The following is a 19,968-nucleotide window of genomic DNA, read 5'->3' as shown; positions in this document are numbered from 1 at the left end:
ATCCCCAAAATACTGTCTGAAATTGTTCAAAGAAAGGTGATGAGAAAAGACAGTGTAATCTTTGACTACAGATGATAAATGTAGCGTTAAACTCACTGCCAGTGAGGCAGAGACCTCCAGCCCTTCCCCCAGAGGACCTGGCATCATGGGAAATGGATGGGCATTGATGAGTGCAAAGCAGTACAGCTCAGGGAGCCAAGGGGATGGGCAAAAGAGTAGAGTTAGTCATGGGAGGCCGCCTGGAGGAGGTGAGTTCCAAGGGTTTTTCAAAGAGGAGTCTGTTGAGCCAGAGAGTTACATAATCGGGAAATATATAGAGAGCCTTAAAGCATGATCCAAGGCAGCCTGGATCATGGCCTGATCTGTCCTCTTGTGACTGTGGTCCTGAGTCTCACGTAGCTGCCCTTCCCTCCCCTTTCACTCCTTTTAACTCACTTCTTCCTACCTTCTTTTCTTCTGTTTAGTCGCTCCTTCCCATCTTCCTTCCAAACTTGAATGTGCAGAAAGAGCTGGATGTACATTGCCTGGCCTTCCATCCCTCCTTCTCTGCACTGGACTCCCTGTCTTGGGGGTTATAGAAGGAGGCTCATCCCTTGCCCCCTCCCAGCCTGGGCAGCTCACAGAAGCCACGTTTATGGACAGGAGAGGGAGGGTGAAGCCCAGGGTGGAGTGTGGTCCATTTTGAGGTGCCGAGTTACAAATCAAAACGGTGGGGGAAGAATTCAGCCAGAAGAGAGGTCAACGTGCACTAGACTCCCCGGGGAGGCTTCCTGGAGGCGGCATGAGCTGAGGCAGGCCCTGGAGGAGCAGGGGCCACATCTTGGAGGAGAAGAGCAGGGAGCCCTGTCCAGGAAGGAGGAATGGGGGAAACAAGAGCTGAGAAGCAAGAGTGGGCGTGGCTGGGAGGCTGGGCAATACACATGGCGGAGGAGGATTTGGGGAATCCTACCATCAGGTTTCAGTTCTTGGCGCCCCACCTTCCTGAGGGCTCTGGGTCTGACCCTGGGGACCTGGAAACAGCCTGGGGCTCTCCAGAGGGGAGGGGATGGTTCTCCCGGAGAGTCCCTGCTCATCCTCAAGCTAGTCTCTCCTGCGTCGTTCTCATTAGCTCCGGAACACCTGGCAGAGCCTGAGGAAAAAGAAGACAGAGCTTTGGAGCTGATGGCACACTGCCTGGCTCCCGTGCCGGGTTGACTTAGAGGGCACCAGGAGATGCAGCTTTAAGCCAGGTCAGCTGTGGTGACGAGGAGGATGTCAGCCCTGGGTCGCCTCATACTTTGTGCGCTTCAGTCACTTCCTCGGTCATTACCACAACCCTGCGGCCAGCAGCTCCTATTGCTTCCATGGCCCAGAGGAAGAAACCGAGGCTCAGAGAAGTTAGGACACTGGTCCAGGGCCCCGTGGGGAGAGGGTGGCAGAGCACAGCGTTTCAGCCGTGTCTCTTGGCCTCCAAATCCATGCTTTTTTGCAGAGGACCGTGGCTGCCTTAAGGTATGCAGCCTCAGAATGGCCAGTCTGTTGTGTTTCGAGGCATTCCTCCAATGACGGAAGAGTCTGTTGACAGCCCACCCCAGGCCCCAGGTTTCCAGACCCTTTTCAACCTTGATTCCTGGTCCCCCTGCTTTTTTTTTTTTTCCTCTTTCCCATTCCATTCAGCTTCCTGGCTCACACTCTGTTCTGTCTCCTGGCAAAGGTGCCTCAGACCTAGCTAAAGTTTCCAAACAGCCTCTGCCTCCCAGGCCCTGCCTCTGTTTGCCTGATTCTTTTACCAAACCCTGAAGTGCCAGGATCTTCCCAACCTGAGCACAGAAGGGTTAAATCAGAGGCTGAGTGTGAGGCCCTGATAGAGGACTAGACCCCCCAGGGCACAGAAGGGTTAAATCAGAGGCTGAGTGTGAGGGCCCTGATAGAGGACTAGACCCCCCAGGGAGGTATGGCAGGAGCTAGAGGTTTCCCTAGCTGCAGGTGGGAGCAGACCTAGCTCTGTACCCCAGCTCTCCCCTCTGTAAGTGCATACAAGCCCTATGAGAAGTGGTTTTGTAAGCGACGAAGAGCAGAGCAGATGCCAGACAGGATCTTCATGGATGATCCAGACCAAGGCACAGGCAGCCCTGGCATCGAGGCCCAGGGTTGGCATCAGGGACGTCTAGGGCTAAAACCAGAGACAGGTAGAGACCAGAAGCACAAGATCATTTGTGATCAGGGTGGGTGTATAACCAGCAGTGCCCCCTCCCAAGTGGAGGGGGCAGAGCTGTAAGAGTGGACAAGGCCTCAGTCCTAGAAGGCAGATGACCAAGACAGAGACTCTGCCTGCCAGAGCATCAGGCAGAAAGCCAGGGGCTGGGATGGGGCCAGTGTCTGAGCCAGACAAGCAGCAGTGAGACTGAGTGTTGTGAAAACTCTTAACAGTAATATTAGTTACCACTTACATGGTACGCTCTGTGCTAGGAGCTCTTATTATAAGAGTTTTATGTTTTCTCATCGCAATAATATTTTGAGTTAGGTACTACTACTGTGTACCTATAATATTTTGAGTTAGGTCCATTTTACAGATGAGAAAACTGAGGCACAGAGAGTTTGAGCAAAACTCCTCATCTCCTCCAAGACTGGCAGCATGACCCTTCACGTTCATAGCTTGAAATCAGCCATGGTGGGAGCATTTACACCCGGGAAATCAGCAAATGCCACAAATCATGGCTTTTTGATTTTTTATTTATTTTAAAAGATTCTTTTGTCTGAGAACCAGTTTACTAGCACACCACCAGACTCATCCCAGAGCCTCCGTGGACCTCACCTATGGGAGAGAAGTCCTGTATTAACTGAGAAGCAGGCAACGCCTGACACACTAGACGACAGCATTTTTAGGAGCTTACTGGGCCCTGTCTAAGCATTTTGCATGCATCTTATGTAAAAACTTCATGTGAGGATCAAAATTCATTTAATCTCCATAAGAACCCTCTGAAGTATAGACACTGCTTTCCTCATTTCACAGATGAGGAAGCTGAGGCACGAAGAAGTCAAGTATCTTGTCCAGGATCAGGCAACCAGTGAGGGAGCCTTGATTCAGACTCGGGCAGCCCAATCCCAAAGCCTGCGCTTTGTGGCGTTTTTAATGAGCCATTTATAAATGCTCAAACCCTAGCTTACTTTTCATTTATTTTTTCAAGAATAGGTCTTGAATATCTGTCTGCTGCCAGATAGGGTATTAAATACAGGAAACAGGAACGTCCACATCAGAGGCCACACACCTAGTGGTTTCAGTAAAGCCTGGGCCTGGGGTTGAGGCAAATGGAGTTTGAAGCCTGCTTCTCCAGCCTACCAACTGGGTGACCTTGAGCCAGTGACTCAGTCTCTCCAAGTCCTTATCTCCACGTGTGTAGGAGGGCGCTAACGGTGTTTTAGTTCATAGGGTTTTGGTGAAGGATGAGTGATGTAATACATGTACAGCACTTGGCAAGGTATCCAGCACTCAGTAAAAGGAGGCTGCCGTGATTATAATCCACAGGTTTGTGTTCCGGTAGCTCCATGTGAGGTGGTGATACAGGCATCAAAGATAATCACTGAGGGACTTCCCTGGCAGTCCAGTGGTTAAGACTCTGCACTTCCATGGCAGGGGACACGGGTTCGATCCCGGGTCGGGGAACTAAGATCCCGCATGCCACGTGGCATGGCCAAAAATAAAATGAAAAAATAAAATAAGTTTTTAAAACAATAGATGATCACCGAATAGAGTGTGAGAACAGAAGGCAGGTACCCAGTTCTTCCTAAGGGAGGGTTCTGCTGAAGGGGTCACGTTTGAACAGGGTCTTGAAAGGGTCTTAAAGAGTTTTCCAAGCAGAGAAGGGAAAAGGGGGCTTTTCCCTGAAGGGAAAAGTGCTTTCCAAGGTATCAAGTAGGAGCAAGCATCTAACAGAATGGAAATACCAGAACCGCCCCCTCCTGAGAGGTGTGATCACGCCTTCACATTTGTAATTGTTTCCTCCTTGTAAATTAAACTGTATACCTGGAGTATGGGGAGTGTAGAAAGAGGGAGCAGAAGGGGAATGTTTTCAGAATCTTGCAGAGCAGATGCTTAAACCAGATGACCTCTGAACTCTGAAATCCCGCTGTTTGATTGATCATCTCTGGGCTCCTGTCCACCACACGGGTAGGACTGTCCTCAGTACATACTGATCCACACAGCTGAGCTGGGCCTCCATGAGTAACTGGCTGGGGTGGGAACACCTTCCCCACTTGAGGGTTGGGCAGCCTCTGCCCCAGGCTGCATGGACCAAGGGCTTGTTTCCCTGGTGCTGGGAGCGCCCTCTGCTGCTTCGCTGCGACTCCACCACCTCCGCCTCATCAAACCTTGATAGCCCAAGAATTGAAACTTGACCTTAAGGAAAGGCCCTTAAAAGTCATTAAATTCAATTCCTTTGATTTTCATTTGTGGCTACTGACACTCAGATTAGAGGAAATGACTGGATCAAGGTCCTACAGTGGCCTAGGACTAGAGAGCCTAGGGCTACTGGGTCCTTGGCCATGGAGGACATTTGTTCCTCCAGTAATGGAGCACAGCTGCCACCATCATGCACACTCTCCACTCCAGCCAGTCTCCCAAGGAGGGCTTCCGGGGCCGCTGCTTCAGGTGGAGAAACCTGAGGTCGGGGTCCAGGGCAGCACTTCCTGTCGTTCTGTTCCTGGGGAGGACACACAAGGTAATGGCCCTGCAGCAGTGAGCTCCTTCAGAGCCCTGGGGACTGGAGTCTCCTTCAGGCTCCTTCACTGACTCACCCACTGTGAGAGTCTAGCACAGTCACTTCACCCCCTGAGCCTCAGTTTCTTCATCTGTAAAATGGGATGATGCCCCAAAGACCTATGGTGAGGATTTTTCAAAGAACATCTATAACGCACCTGCTGTAGTCTGCTGTTACGTTCGTGTTCACTCTTCCTATTTTCAGAGTGTTGTTAACAACGAAGGCTGAAAGCCAGAAGAGAAGAGCTGAGGAATATGGGTGGCGAGAAGCAGATCTGTCATTACTAACGTTGTGGCCTTGGGCAGGTCACTGCACTTCTCTGGATCTCTATTTTCTCATCTAGAAACTACAGGTAATGATAGTATGTTCCTTCTAGGGCTGTTGTGAGAATTAAGGTCTGCCTTATGTCTCTGGGGAAAAGGGGAGGGAGGAGGAAACACGAAGAAATAACATCACAAGTGAGCACCTCGGTAAATCTCCCTGTCCGTACTCCCTTCCCACATGCCCTTGTCAGACTGAATTTCTTTCCATTCCTTGAGTGTGCCCTGCTTCCTCTCAACTCCAGGCCCATTCATGGGCCCTCCTTCTGCCTGGCGCACCCCAGCTGCTCCTCTCTCACTCCACAGCTTCTGACCGCCACTCCTCCTTCATGTCTCATCAGAGATCCCTTCCTGGGAATCTTCCCTGACTCCTCTGCCTCACTGGGGGCCTCACCAGCATCCCCACAGCACCCTGCATTTCTCCCATCAAATGGGCCACCTGTGTTCCATTGCCTTTTGCTTACCTGCACTGCCCCACTGTGCCGTGAGAGCGTGTACTTCATTGTATCCCCAGGGCCTCACCCCGTGGCCTGCACATAGTAGGTGTTTGGTAAACACTAGCTGAACACATGAATGTTCCAGTCCCTGAATCGGACTCACAAGAAAGATGGAAAACTCTGTTGCCGAACCACCCCCACCCCTTTGCAAGCTGGGCCTCTCCAGCACCCGTCCGTCTTCCCTTCCCTGGGGTGCCTGCCAGGCCCACGCCCCAGTCTCCCACCAACAGAGCAAGTTGGAGAAGTCATCATTCATCTGGGCACATCCCAAGCGGAGAACACTCAGACCCTGTGTTTGGGATCCAGAACACTCTGAGTTTGCAGTCTGCTCAGACGTGGGGACAGATGGCTGGACAGTGGACAGCTGGGCAGGGAGGGTAGGCAGCTTGGCAGGATGGAAATAGCAGTGAACTAAGCATTGGGAGTCCTGGGCTCGGAGCCTGTTTGTTCCACTAGTTTGCGGCATGCATCAGTCTGAGCTCTGTGGTTGCCAGCAACAGAAACTGACTGAGTAACTTAGGAAGGCTGCGTGTTAGAGGCTTTGGGGTGTGACACAGAATGACCTCTGGTCTTGGACCCTCCCTGTAGCAAGGGACAAGCAGAGCACCTGGGGAAGAGAGAGGTAACTCCCAAAAGGGAATCTGGATTTTTAACTACCTGAAAACAATTGTTCACACCTTGTGTGACCTGAGGCAAGTCACTTAACCTCTCTTGCCTCAGTTTCCCTATTTGGATGTTCTAAAGCCAGCCTCTCTCCTCCATTCGCATCTCCCATGTGCTTTGTGCTGAGAAGGCTTCCTGCCCTGGCCCCAGATGGTGCCTTTCCCCATCCAGACACCGTAGGGATGATGATGAGTGAGCGCGGTGAGCAAGCGTGTGTGTGCTTCCCTGCCGCAGCCCCAGGGAGGAGGGGCGAGGCCTCTCCACCTGCCTGCTTTGGGACACGTGACTCATTTGCATGAGGTGGTCAGCTGGTTTTCCGTGAAGCCAGAATGTCCTCTGCCCCTCTACGCTGAACGTGCTGATGAAAATCTGGATGGCATTATGGGTCTCTTTCCGGCCATGGTCTGGCCATCTTCTCGAGGTTGGGAAGCTCCTGGCTAGATTCTGCCCTCCCAGAACCCCAAAACCATTAACCCTGAGACCCTGCCACTGCCCTCCATTTGACCTTTAACGTGTACATCAACAGGCTCGGGCCCTGAACACCTGGGATGCAGGGGGTGGCTGAGGGGGTGGGAGTGCTCCTAAGTCACTGGCTGCCTGGTGGGGGAGACAGGTGCACAGACAGCTAACTAAGCAGCAGAACAAAGTCAGAGGCAGAGAGGAGTGTGAGCCAGGGGTGCGGGGGCGTGGCCCAGGGATGGGAGAGCGATCAGGGGGTGCTTCACGGAAGAGGTAACGCTGCAAATGAGTAAGATTTGGCAGGAGGAGGAAAGGAAACATCAGGCTGAGGTAACAGCACAAACAAAGGCCTAGAAGCGGGAGTGTACAGGTTTGAATTCAGAGAATAGGGATGTCTGGTGGGATCGGAGCTTCAGGAGGGTGGCAGAGGCTCTGAGTTGACAGTTCGGGGTGTCTAGAGGGCCCCGGGAGCCCCAGGAGCATGAAGCCCAAGGTAGAGGGCATGTCTGCCTGGGGTTGGGTCAGGAGGTTCCTGGGGGCTCAGCCTCCCACCCAGGAATCTGGCTTCAGCATCCCAGTTCCTCCTCACCCCTCACCCACCTGGGAAGAGGGTGCAAGCTCCTCTGCCCCCCTCCCCAAACCTGTCAGCTATTTCTCTGCATACGACCTGGGCAAAGCTGGCATCCACTCCGGGATGCCTCCTGACAGCACCCACCCATCCACCATTCCACCACCCAGGCAGAGGTGAGGGGCTCCCAGCCCATCCCCGACAGGCCTCTGTTAGCACGCTTCTCCCAGGCCACAGCGTTAGCTGTCCTGTCTCCCCCAGCAGCCATGAGCTCCAGGAAGGTAGGTGGGCTGGTCCAGGCCAGGTCTCCAGTACCCAGCCAGGTACACATTCCCTTCGCACACGAATGGACAAATGATGGTGACGACGTTCAAGCTTCAAGGAGGATCTTACCACCTGACTTTATAGATGAGGCCTCAGGGGCCCAGGGTGAGAGAGGACTGAGAACCAAAAGAGAACCAAAGAGAAGTTTGGTTCATAGCAGTACTACTCACAGTAGCCAAAAGGTGGGAACAACCCAGGTGTCCATCAGCTGGTGAATAGGTGAAATATAGTTCATCCATGGAGTAGAATATTTTCCAGCCATTAAAAAGAATTAAGTACTGATACGTGCTACAACCGGGATGAACCTAGAAAATGTTATGCTAAGTGAACGGAGCCAGACCCAAAAGGCTCCTTTTGCATGATTCCATTTATATGAAATATGCAGAATAGGCAAATCTATGAGAGACAGGAAGCAGATTAGTGGTTGCCAGAGGCTGAGGGAGGGGAGAATGGGAGTGACTTCTTAATGGGTACAGGGTTTCCTTTCGGGGTGATGAAACTCTTCTGGAACCAGGTAATAATGGTGGTGGTTACACGGCGTTGTGAATGTATTATATGTTTTAAAATGGTTAAAATGGTGAATTTTAGGTTATGTGAATTTCACCCCAGTTTCAAAAAAGGAGTAGATTGGGACCAGATCAGATGCCACCAGCTGGGCCTAATGTTTATTCCTCAAACACATGCCACTGATCGCCCTTCCTATGACAGACCGCCTCAGCCCAGGGATGGGGGAGCCTGTGGCACATCTTGGTTCAGAGGAAGGCCCCATGGTCAACTGGAAGAGGACAGGATTCCTGCCCAGGTGCCTCTGCTGGTGCCCGGCCTCCATCACTTCCCCATCCCACTGACCAACCTGCTTCCAGTTAATGCCAAATATTCCGTACATCTCAGGCCTCCGAGATGCTCAGCTCTTGCTCTTGCTGTTTGCACTATGAAGGAAGTTCTTTCCTTTGTGACCCTCTCATCCACCTAGAAACATCCTTTAAGAACCAGGTCCTATCTTCCCTTGCAGAAGACATCCACCCTCCGCCCCCTCACCACGAGCCAAGCTGAGCTCCCCAAGGTATCACGTGCATGCAGCCTATTAAAGCAGGTGTGGGAATGATCATGTGTGCCTGTGTGTCTCCCTTGGAAGACTGGGAGCTTCGCGGGGGGGAAGGGCCTGGCTTGTTCACCACTGTGTTCCTAGGATAGCCCTGGTGCCTTACTCACAGGAGGTGCTCAGTAAACGCTTGTTGAATGGGGCAATGGCTTTGGAAAAGTTCTCCTCCCTCCCAGATATTCTCCATCGGTGAGGGAGGGACAGGCAGGGTGATCTCCAAGTCCCTTTATGTCTGGGGTTCTCTGGTTCTAAGAGCAGCAGTGAGGGGCCAGCGCAGCAAGTTGCTGCCTGTTGTCACAGGCCAGTTTTCTGCTCCTGTTGCCCGGCTGGTAGAAGTGGAGAAGAGGAGAGAAGGAGCCTGCAGTAATCCACTGCAAGCAGCTATTTCTGCTCTTGGCAGGGAGGAAGGAGGGCAGTTCCCAGAGACTGGGCTTCTTTCTCCATTCAGCCTGAATGGACGAGCTCTTCTCTTTGGAAATCTAATTAAAACCCTCCCCTGAACAGCCTAGACATGCAGGTTTTGGCGAGGTTGCCTGGAGTCCTTCAACTGCAGGGCCGAGAGCAGGCTCTAGCTCCATTTTCCTCTACAGACGAGAGGTGCTACTCTTTCTGCTTTCCTGATCATGAAATCAGTCATTTTCTAGGAAGCTTATTTATAGAGTCCACTGCACACATGCAGCGCTGAGCTATTCTGAACACGGCTTGGGGCCTGGGAGGCTTAAGGTGTGAAAGCAGCTGTGAGTCACACGTGGGTCCCCCTCCAGAGGTATCTGGATACCTCAGTTACCTTTTTGCACTGAGCTAGGGGCCAGGCCTTTGGGGCTGCCCTCCAGCTGGGGCGCTCTTCAAGATAAATAAAGAAAAAGCTTCAGATCGGGAGGTAAGGGGGTAGGTGTTCTCCATCCCAATCCACTTGGCCACCCACGCGATATATCACCTGGGGCAAGTCAGACCTCTGTTCTGTGCCTCCGTTTCCTCCTCTGCTAAATGAGAGGCCTTCCCGATGTGTGATTCTGGGCCTGCTGTGGACAGTAGCTGTGGAGGAAGGTTCCAGGTGACTTCACACAGACTGCCTTCAGGGCTTCCCTGGTGGCGCAGTGGTCGAGAGTCCGCCTGCCGATGCAGGGGACACGGGTTCGTGCCCCGGTCCGGAAAGATCCCACATGCCGTGAAGCGGCTGGGCCCGTGAGCCATGGCCGCTTAGCCTGTGCGTCCGGAGCCTGTGCTCCGCAACGGGAGAGGCCACAGCAGTGAGAGGCCTGCGTACCGCAAAAAAACCCAAAAAAACAAAAAAAACTGCCTTCACAAGGGCAGCTCAGATGATGGCCATGTTTGAGGTTCCTGATGTTTTTCCGAGAAGGTCAGGGCAACATTCAGTTATTCAACAAGTGTTTGTTTATCTATTGAACACCTGCTGTGAACCAGGCACTACTCGAGGCTTTCAAGATACAATGGTAAATGAAACAAATGGTGGTCCCTGCCCTCGTGTCGCTTATAATCTAATGTTAGTCAGATAATGGCCTGAGTTAAAATGAAATTTCAAACTCTGTCAAGTGCTGTGAGTAAAAAGTACTGGGAAGAAAATAGCTAGTGGGAAGCAGCTGCATAGCACAGGGAGATCAGCTGGGTGTTTTGTGACCACCTAGAGGGGTGGGATAGGGAGGGTGGGAGGGAGACGCAAGAGGGAGGAGATATGGGGGTAGATGTATATGTATAGCTGACTCACTTTGTTATAAAGCAGAAACTAACACACCATTGTAAAGCAATTATACTTCAATAAAGATGTTTAAAAAAAACAAAAGTACTGGGAAGTAGAGCTCCTGGAGCGGTGGGGGGCTCTCCAGGCAGGGAGAAAAACAGGAAGGAGCCTGTCCCAGTGTAGCTAGAGTGCAGAGGTTAAAGGGGAAAGGGGCATGAAATAAAGTTGGAGGGATGAACAAGGGTTAGACCATTCAAGATCTGATAAACCATGTCAAAGGTTGCCATTGCCTTTGTTCCAAGTGTAATAGGATGCCATTCAAGTATTTTTTTAAGGAAAGTTATATGATAAACGAGTTGTGAAAAAGTTCTAGCTCAGGCCTGCCCCATCCAGGTGTACAGGTTGTAAAGTGCCCAACCTATGAAGCCGTATGTATTGGAGCCATATGGAGAATGTTTTGGAGACCAGGCTGAGTGGATGCCAGAGACCAGTTAAAAGACTGCCACAGTAATCTAGGCAAGAGATGCTGCCCTGGGTCAAGATGTAGGTAGTGAAGAGGGAGAAAAGTGGAGAGACTCAGGAGACATTTAAAGGACCTTGAATATAGCAGCCCTCTCTCCATAGGAGAGCTGGGCCCTGGGATTTGGGATTCTCAGAGACCCTGCCAATTGGAGTGAGGAAAGAAATAAAACAATTGCCAGTTGAGAGCAGAAGATGTCAGAATGAAAATGGTCACCATCCTTAACCCGGCCTGTCTGCCCTTCATTGATTCCAATCTGCAGCTGGGCCTGAAATCAGCCTCAGGACCAGTCCGAGAGGCAGGATTGCAGGACTAGTGGGTGGAGAGGCAGCTGACCTCTTGAACTTCTTGGAAGTATTATGCTAGCAAGGCTGTGTTAAAGTTTCTTCTGGTTGCCAATTTCAGAAATCAGATGCTGTTGGTTTGAGCTAAAATGTTGGAATTTATTGGAAGGATACTGGGGCATCTTATGGCCTTAACAGAAATTTTGCCCAATCAAGACTCAAGATGGGCCGGAATGAAGTAGCTCCAAGACCCTTGGCAGCAGATGTTTTTGGGACCTTCTCTCCATGACAATGTGGCTACCGTGATTCAGCCCCCAGAATGCATTTTAAAAGTGCAGAGGAGAGGATCTGATTGGCCCAGCCTAGTTGGTTTGTCCAGCCCTGGATCAGTCAGCTACTGCCAGGGGTCAGACACGAAGGGCAGGCAGAGCCACTGGAGCCCACACCTGCACGGCAGGCTATTCCCAAAGCAGGGAAGCCCTGAGAGCAACGCAATTACCCTCAGGATATGTCAAAGTGCAGACACTGTCTGGGATCTGACTAATCTCCAGCAACCTTTTTCCCAGCTTACTGGGTAAAGGAGAAAAACTAGTCCCCAGCATAGTCCTGGAAGGTGTCCTGATGAGCTAGAAAGAGGGTTTTCTGAGTTCAAAAAGAAATAGAACATTTAGAAAATGCATATACATATACAGCTACTTTTTCTAGCTATTTCCAGAGAAGAGTTTTGCATACCACTTTTTACTGCCTGAGGCACAGGGAATGTGCAGATGTGGGGAGCTGGACACACTGTATGTTACCCAGATCCCTCTTGCTCACCCATGGTTCAAACCCACAGGAACTAGGAGGCAGAATGGCACAGCAGTGAAAGTGTGAGCCTGGAGTCCTAGACGTAATTTCGTACCCAGCTCTACCTTAATGAGCTGTGTGACCTGAGGCAGGTTACTTGACTTCTCTGAGCCAGTGGAATGATCCCTAATTCATGGGGCCCTGATGAAGATTCAGTGTGATAAAGTTTGTAAAGTGCTTTGAACGTAGTAAGCCCTCCTTCTGTGGCAGAGATGATGGTGCTGATGGTGGTTTTAGAGATGTTGCTGGTGGTTATTCCACCTGGAAGACACCTGTAAAATTCTGCTTCTGCCTCTGCAGCTTGACCCCTCTGTAGGTTGGTCTTTTCCTCCGGTCCCCCTAATGGGGCAGGGTTATTCCAAGGGACACAGTGCAAGAAAGAAAGGCTTTTTCCCTTTGCTCAGGGTTTTGTCTTGATCCCAGCTCAACAGCCTCATCTCACATTTTTCATTCTGCTGCAGGAGTGAGAGAGAGAGAGAACCACACTGCTGATGACTCCAAGGGAGGGGCCCTGGACATGTGCTGCAGGGAGAGGCTGCCGGGTGAGTCTTCCCAGCACCAGGTCCCCCAGAGCAGCAAATGGAGGAGGAGAGCTCCGGATGGCACTGGGGCTGAAGGAAAGCCTGGGTGGCTGTGAATTTGCTTTAGAGGAGTGACTCAGCTGGTCTGTAGGTCTTCGTTTCAGTGAGGATTTGTTTTTCTAATCCCTGATGTCTTTCTGACCTGTTATCATTTGGAGCTGCTGTAGACTCATCTGGAGGGAAGAAGAGGCAGCTGAGGGTGTGCGGGGAGGGTGGAGAGAAGGGTGAAGAGCTGGGGAGTCCAGGCTTGATCAGGACATGACCACTGGCCGGTGGTGTGCTGGGCAGATTTCGAAAGGTAAGATTAGGAAACACAGCCTGACCGTGGCATGAGCCAAGGGTGGGGTGGACAAAGTGGAGAAAATCCCTGACAACCCTGAGGAGAAGCCTGGCTGTGAATGTCAGATTGTGCTGCTTGAGTCTGGTTGACCACACTTGAACCACGGGCCATTGCTCTCGCCACAGAAACATTACCAAGGCACTCCTGCCCATGGAGAAGCAGCGTGTCCAGTTGTAGACCAAATACCCAAGTCATGATTAACAGCCTTGGAAGGAATGAAGGAAGGAAGGTGCGGGAAACTTTTTTGTGTTTTTTCCTTTTATAAAAGTTTTTATTGTTTTTTTTTTCCTCCTTATAACAAATACCCATTGTAGAAATATTAGAAAATAAAGACAAGAGAAAAAGAAAAATCACCATAATCCTGTAACACTACACACATTTTCACATCTCCCTTTCCAAACCTTTTTGTTAAGAAATAACCAATTCTGAATTCTAATTTTGAACTCTCAAACCTGTAGCTTGTCAGAAACCTCATGATTGGCAAGGAACCTTAGAGTGTCGAGTCTTCAGTGACCCTCTTTAAGACAGACATGGAAAACAACTCGGTGTGACTCTAAAGCCATGACTCTTTAATAAGTGGTTGTATTTTCACCCCATGAGCAGTTGCCCCAGCTACGGATGAAGTTCCTCCAGTCTCCCACTGAGCCTTGAGCCCTTCAGTATAATTCTCACCTTATCCAGTAGGGGGTGCCATTGCTCAAAACACTTAGGACGGCCTGTTGAGATGGGCTAGGATGGATGCCACTGCACCAGTGTCGTTGTGGGACCCAAAACAGCTAGCTTGAGGACTAGGCTTCTCCAAAGGGATGTAAGAGCTGTCTGCAAACATCTGAAAGGCTGTCTTGTGAAGGGGACGGCATATTCATTCTGTGTGTGTCTTATGAAGAGGGCATAAATCCAATACATAGAAATTTAAAAGAGGCCTGTTGGCCCACGGGATGCAGAACTTTCTTTTTGACTCTAAAAATAGTCCAGTCATTGAACTTGATAATGCAGGAGAAAATGAGTGTTCCATCACTGGAGGTATTCAAGTATTGTCTGGATAGACACTGGAGAGGAAATTTCCACAGTGGGTGGGAGGTCGAGGTGACAGCGCAAGTCCCTTTCAGCTATTAAACAGTTCTGTGATTCAGATATGAGTCATAGAATTCAGAGATGATTCTACAACCAGGGATGGCCCCAGTGGCTAGAAAAAAATCCACAGAAAATAGGACACCGTGTATAGGAGTCCAGAGAGTAGCATGGTGTGGAGGAAAGAGCATGGGGTCTGGTCTTGGAGTCTGGCTGTTCTGCACACAGGCTGTGTGTTTATGGACAAGTCATGTAACCCGCTGGTCCTGCAGTCCTTTATTTGCAAATGGAAAGAGCAACAGTATGAACATTTATCCTCACAAGGAAAATAAATGTAATCACACAAGCATTCATTCAACAAATGCTTATTGAGCATGTACTATGTGTCAGGTGCTGTACTAGGTGCTAGGGATATAGTGGTGAGTATGACAGACAAGGTCCCTGCCCTGCTTTGAGCTGCTTCTGGAAAATGGGATGAAGCCACCGCAGAGAGGCTACAGTAATAAGCGTGATTTGTTTAATTCCAACCTTCTCTCCCATTCCTCCCCAAAAGCCAACAACCAGAATAGAATCAAAGAGGAGCATTGGTCATCTCTGCTGGACCTGGCACATTGCCTACCTTGTGCCAGGCACTGTGCTAAATGCTTTCACATGTATGCAAAGGTGCAGTAGCACCAGCAGGTTATCTGAGAATTCAGCTCATTTCTGATACTGTCTCCCAGGAGATAGCATCAGATTCCACAGGTAAAGGGCTCAATCCCACAAGTCTGCCCTCTACTTCAGACGCCAGTTGCAAGCCCAGGTTGTTACCTGCAGTTCTGACCGACTGGCTATATATCAGAGGTTCCCACAACCCTCTCCTCAGGTTCAATTAATGTGCTAGAAAGGCTCACAAAACTCAGAGAAACATTTTAGTTACTAGATTACTGGTTTATTTTAAAAGGCTATTAAAGGATATAGATGACCATCCAGTTGGAAGAGATGCATAAGGCAAGGCAAGGGGCGCAGAGCCCCCATACCCTCTCCCAGCACCACTCTCCCCACCTCTCCATGCGCTCACCCAGAAGCTCTCCAGGTCCCGTCCTTTGGGATGTTTCTGGAGGCTTTATTACATAAACATCGTGGATTAAATCATTGGCCATTGGCGAATGATTCAACCCCCAGCCCCTCTCCCTGGAGGTCGGATCTGGGACTGGAGAGTTCCAGTGCTCTAATCACATGGTTGGTTCTCCTGGCAACCAGCCCCCACCCTTGGGTGGGATCCAAAAGTCACCTTCCCTGAAACATTTTCAGGAACTAAGGACAAGAGACCAAATATGATCCCACTGCTCTAGTAGCTCAGGAAATTCCAAAGACTTTGGGAGCTGTGAGTTAGGAACTGTGGCTGAAGACCAAATATATATGAGAGATATATATTTTGGTCATCTGAATGACGAATTATATATTTCTGATAAATCATAATATCACAACCTATATCTCATGCAGTCCTCTCTGCTACCCTAGGAAGTCGGTATTATTTGCTATCACCATCTCATAGAAGAAAGGACCAAGGTCCAGGGAGGTTGGAGGGTCTGTCCGGGTTCATCCAGTGTTCATCAGAGTGAGGAGTCCCTCCAGGCAGTTTCCTTCCAGAGCCCAGGCTCCTGGCCGCTACCCCATTCTGCCTTCCTTGTCGCCATTGAGCCATTATGATCTTCTGGCACCCTGTGGACTGAGGCAGGAAGAACTAAGGTATGTCTGTCCCCAGGGAGGAGTTTGGAGGAGCTGGCCGATGTCACTGTGCCTGTCCCTATCTGTGTCCTTCCTCTGGAAAGCCCGCCTGCCAGGGACCAGGCAAGTTATATGCCCTTCTAGGCACCCATGACGCTGTCTTCATATGATACTGAAATAACTCTTTGTCTGTTTCCTCCATGGGACCGTGAGCTCTTTGAAGGCAACTACCTCTCTATTCCATCCTCCATGGCAACATTCATTCACTCATTTCTTCATCCATTTACTCAGTATTCACTGACCACTTCCATGTGTTGGGCACTCTGTAAGCACTGGAGTTTCAACAATGAAGCAACCTGAGAAAATTTCCCACCCTTACAGGACAGTATTGTGCCCTAGTTAAGAGCAGGCATCCTGGACCCAGGCGTAGCTCTACCATTTACCGTTGGGGTGATCCTGGGCAAGCTACTTAATTAACCTCTCTGCCTTCCATTTACAAAATGGCAAGAATAACATTCACTACCATGTACGGTTGTTGGAGGATTAAATGGAGCTCAGAACAATGCCTGGAATGTGGCAAGTGACATAGGCATTTGCTATTAAGGGAAAGATAGGCAATAAATAAGGAAAATATATAGTATAGCAGATGGTGATAAGTGCTGTGGAGAAAATTAAAGCCAAAGAGGGGGAGGTGGGAAAGGACCGGGACTGGGTGGCCGGGGGCGGGGGGCAGGGGGATGGTTGGCATTGTAAATAGGGTGGTCCTGGAACCTGGTAAGAGTAGACTTCCACGGTGCTCATCAGCCAAAACCACCAACCTAAGCTGCGCCTTGGGCATAAACGGAGATGGAGGCATACAGGCCCAGAGACCTGGGGCGTTGGGCCTTTAGAATGAGCCCGTGGACACTGCAAGCAGTTGCATAATGATGATGTAAAAATACAGCCCTCGAGTAATCTCTCCCCCTCCCAGCCGTCTTCCCCACTGGGCGAGACTAAGAGGCAAGGCAGAGTGAGGACCAGCCATGCCTGGGTGACTCACTCATTCCCACAGGAGCTGCCAGGCGGGGGGCGACATGGCCAACACTCCCGGGGCCGCGGTCACCCAGACCCTAGCCAGCGTCATCCAGTCCTCCCAGACTGAGATTTCTGGGTGAAAACATCCTCAGGCATCAGGCAGCCCACAGCTGCCCCCGGGGCAGGCATGCTCACTCGCACGCCCGGAGGCGTTCCACACAGGCGTACACACACTCATGTCTGCTGTCACTTGTCACGGCCTCGTGCTCACGTATGCATGTGCACACACCCACACGCAGTCCACTGGGCACGTGCAGCTCCCGCACCTATGAGTCTTCTTCCTCTTGCACACCCAGGACCTCTTAACTCCATCACCCTGTCATCCACCCCTTTCCGCTAGAGATGCTTCTTAGAGATGGACACGCTTGTTCTCTGTTTCCTCTTTAGGTCTCATTCTTTCCTGCAACGACGCCCCCTTCTCCTGCACATGCAGATAAGCAGGCACATTCCTGCCCTCCCTCACTGCACGCAGTTCCTAGGTACTGTGGTGGGCACGGTGTATCTCCAGGTCCGTGCACGGGCATACACAGGTTTCTCCTCTCGCGTGCGCACGCGCTTTTTCACGTGCTCACCCTCCTTTGCTCTTGCACTCCCCCTCACTTGCTCGCTTCCTCCCTCATTTTCTTGCTCACAGTCACCCAAACACATTTAAACATTCAAACTCACACTCTCTCCCCTTCTGTGTGTTGGTGTTCACATTTGCGAGAAAGCAGGCAACCCTGCTGATGCTGGGACCTCTGCTCCTGCCCGAATAGCACCAGTGCAGGCCTAGCCTGGGACCAGCAGCTTCCTCAGGGATACAGGGCAGGGGAAGGAGGTGAATAAGGCAGCAGTAGGTGCTGGTGATGGCATGACGTCACCACGTTGCTCACAGCGTCTCCAGCGGGCAGGTTCATGAGCAGGCCTGCTCCTAATGTTTGCAGGGACCAAGGTCAGACTGCCGTTGGGGCCCCTCGTGGGGCACCACCCCCTGCTCAGTCCTGCACTGGGAGGGCCCTCGTCTGAATGCATGGGGGCACGTCAGTCTGTGCGTGCAAGTATGGTTCACACTCCACCCTGCTAGCTGACACTTGGCCACCCCTCAGACCTAAATATACCCCCGGGGAAGACCACGTCCCTGCTCAGAAGCGTGTACGTGCATTCATGAAGGCTTCAGGCCATTCGGGCAGAGAGTTCTGGAGTCCTCCTAACCAGAGCATGGCCTGGAAAGCGGGGCGTGGGCACACCTCCTGGGCCCTGGGGGCCTCTTGCTCCATGGGGAGTGGCATGGCCAGAGGAGAGGGAGCCCAGGGGCCAGATCTAAGGACCACACTGCTTTGGGGAATAAGGTGCTCCCAAAGGCCTCCTACAGCCGGCAGCTGGTTGGAGCCATGGCAGTCCCCGCCACCCTGAGATTTAAGTGTGTTACGATCAGCTGGGTCTATGCAAGGCTGTGAGTAGCCACTGAAGGCCTGAGTAGGTCATTGCCCCTTTGGTAGGAACAGCTGACTTCTCCACACCTTAAGTCCTGGTGCTTTGAAGGCTACCCCCAGCCCGGCCCTAGGCTCTGTACCATCATGGATATCAGATGGACCCTCCTCTGAGGAGGTCAAAGTCTAGGTCTCAGCAAGAGACCACTGTCCATCCGGGGTGGTCTTTTATAAAGTAAAGGGAAGGCCTGTATTGAGGAAATCTTTGTTATCTTAATCATGCAGTGACTACCCCTGGTCATCAGGGATAGTCAGGCCATAGCTTTCACAGCCATCCCACCATGACATGGATGAGGTCTTCGCCAGAAGCCAACGAGGGCTGATTGAAAAGGCAGCCTGACACTGTTATTGATTCAGCAGGCGTTTATTGAACATCCACTTTGTGCCCAGTACTGTACCAGGTACTGATGATACAGCAAATAGCAGGAGAGACCTGGTCCCTGCTCTCAGGAGGACAGGGTACCATGGAAGTGTGCAACAATAACATTACGTTATCTTGGGCGGGTTCGGCTGGGGGGGGCAGTCAGGGAAGGCTTCCTGGAAGAAGTGGCCTTTAAACTGTGAAGGATGAGTAGGGTCCTGGCTCATGTCTTGAGGAACCAGCTATCAAAGCATCTTAAGGAACAGGTTAACCTCAGAATGGGCCTTATCCCCCACCTGCTAATGCTTGTTCTCACAGAGCCCCCTGATCTGGCGCCTGGTACAGGTTCAGATGGTCTGGGACCAGGTGCAGGAGCCCAGATGGACAAACGTAGAGAAGACAGACTTGGAAACAGTATCATTACTGAGATGTCACTTGTGCCCCTCAACACTCAGCAGCTTAGGTGCTGTTGACTTTTTGTTCTTTAATTGATGGCTCTGTTTTCATTCGGGACTTTTAATGCATTGAGGGGTGTTTATGTGGCCAATGGTACTATGAATTGTCTTTGAGACTTTCGGATAGAAATTAAAGAAAGGCAAACAACATCATCCAGATGTGCTGAGAACCCTAATTTAGAGAGTAGTTCGTAACGATACCACTGTATTGAGAAGAAATGTACCAACCCAGGTACTCACTGATCAGCGATGGTAGCGGTTAACTGTCCTCAGACACCAGGACAGATATGGAGGCAGGAGCCCATCTAGCTGGGTCTTGGGGTCCTGGAGGGGCAGTCAGACCTGGGTTCCAATCTCAGCTCTGCTGCTGACCAGCAGCTTGATCTCGGGTAAATAGTCTGATCACTTTGAGCTCCAAATTCTTCACTGCAAAATGAGGGTGATAATAGGATCTTCACAGACATTTTGGGAGGTTTAAATAAGCTGATGTGTGTGAAATGCTTACTACACAGTGCTCCATAAATGGTAGCTAATAATGATGGTGATGATTTTGCCAGGATGTGGAGTATAAACAACAACCAAAAAAACCTGTGCATGTTCCCAGGCATCAAGGGCCCAGGCATCAAGTCCCAGGCCAGACCTTCAGACGTGGAGTGTATAATATGGGTCTGTGGATCTTCCATGACTCCCCACCACATGCCACCACAGACACATAGAGGAGTGTTGTTTACTTGCAAAGTCAGGTGGGAAGAGGAGCCAGACTTGCTGGAGAGGCCAATCATCCATTTTCCTGTATAGAAACAGTTCTGACATTCCTGGGAGTTGCCTGGATGTATGATGAAACTACAAAGAGAGTGTGCAACTGGAAAAAAGAGGCCATCTGGTTCAG

The 19,968-nt window shown here is 50.8% G+C and overlaps 1 protein-coding gene across 1 annotated transcript in view; it reads left to right on the top strand.

Moving 5' to 3' along the window:
* The first annotated feature begins 227 nt into the window (after window positions 1-227).
* PTPN5 (protein tyrosine phosphatase non-receptor type 5) overlaps window positions 228-19,968 on the top strand; it is a 44,155-nt gene continuing 24,414 nt past the window's right edge. Inside the window, exons 1-5 of the mRNA XM_065882414.1 lie at window positions 228-248; window positions 1,472-1,491; window positions 7,324-7,419; window positions 7,505-7,524; window positions 12,480-12,560. Coding sequence (XP_065738486.1) covers window positions 228-248; window positions 1,472-1,491; window positions 7,324-7,419; window positions 7,505-7,524; window positions 12,480-12,560 — 238 coding nt within the window. The remainder of the gene's footprint in view (window positions 249-1,471; window positions 1,492-7,323; window positions 7,420-7,504; window positions 7,525-12,479; window positions 12,561-19,968) is intronic.

This window comes from Phocoena phocoena, chromosome 8, assembly GCF_963924675.1.
Source record: "Phocoena phocoena chromosome 8, mPhoPho1.1, whole genome shotgun sequence".
NCBI classification, from domain to species: Eukaryota; Metazoa; Chordata; class Mammalia; order Artiodactyla; family Phocoenidae; genus Phocoena; species Phocoena phocoena.
Note: the sequence above shows the minus strand (reverse complement) of the source record. Positions and strands in the feature narration are given on the sequence as shown.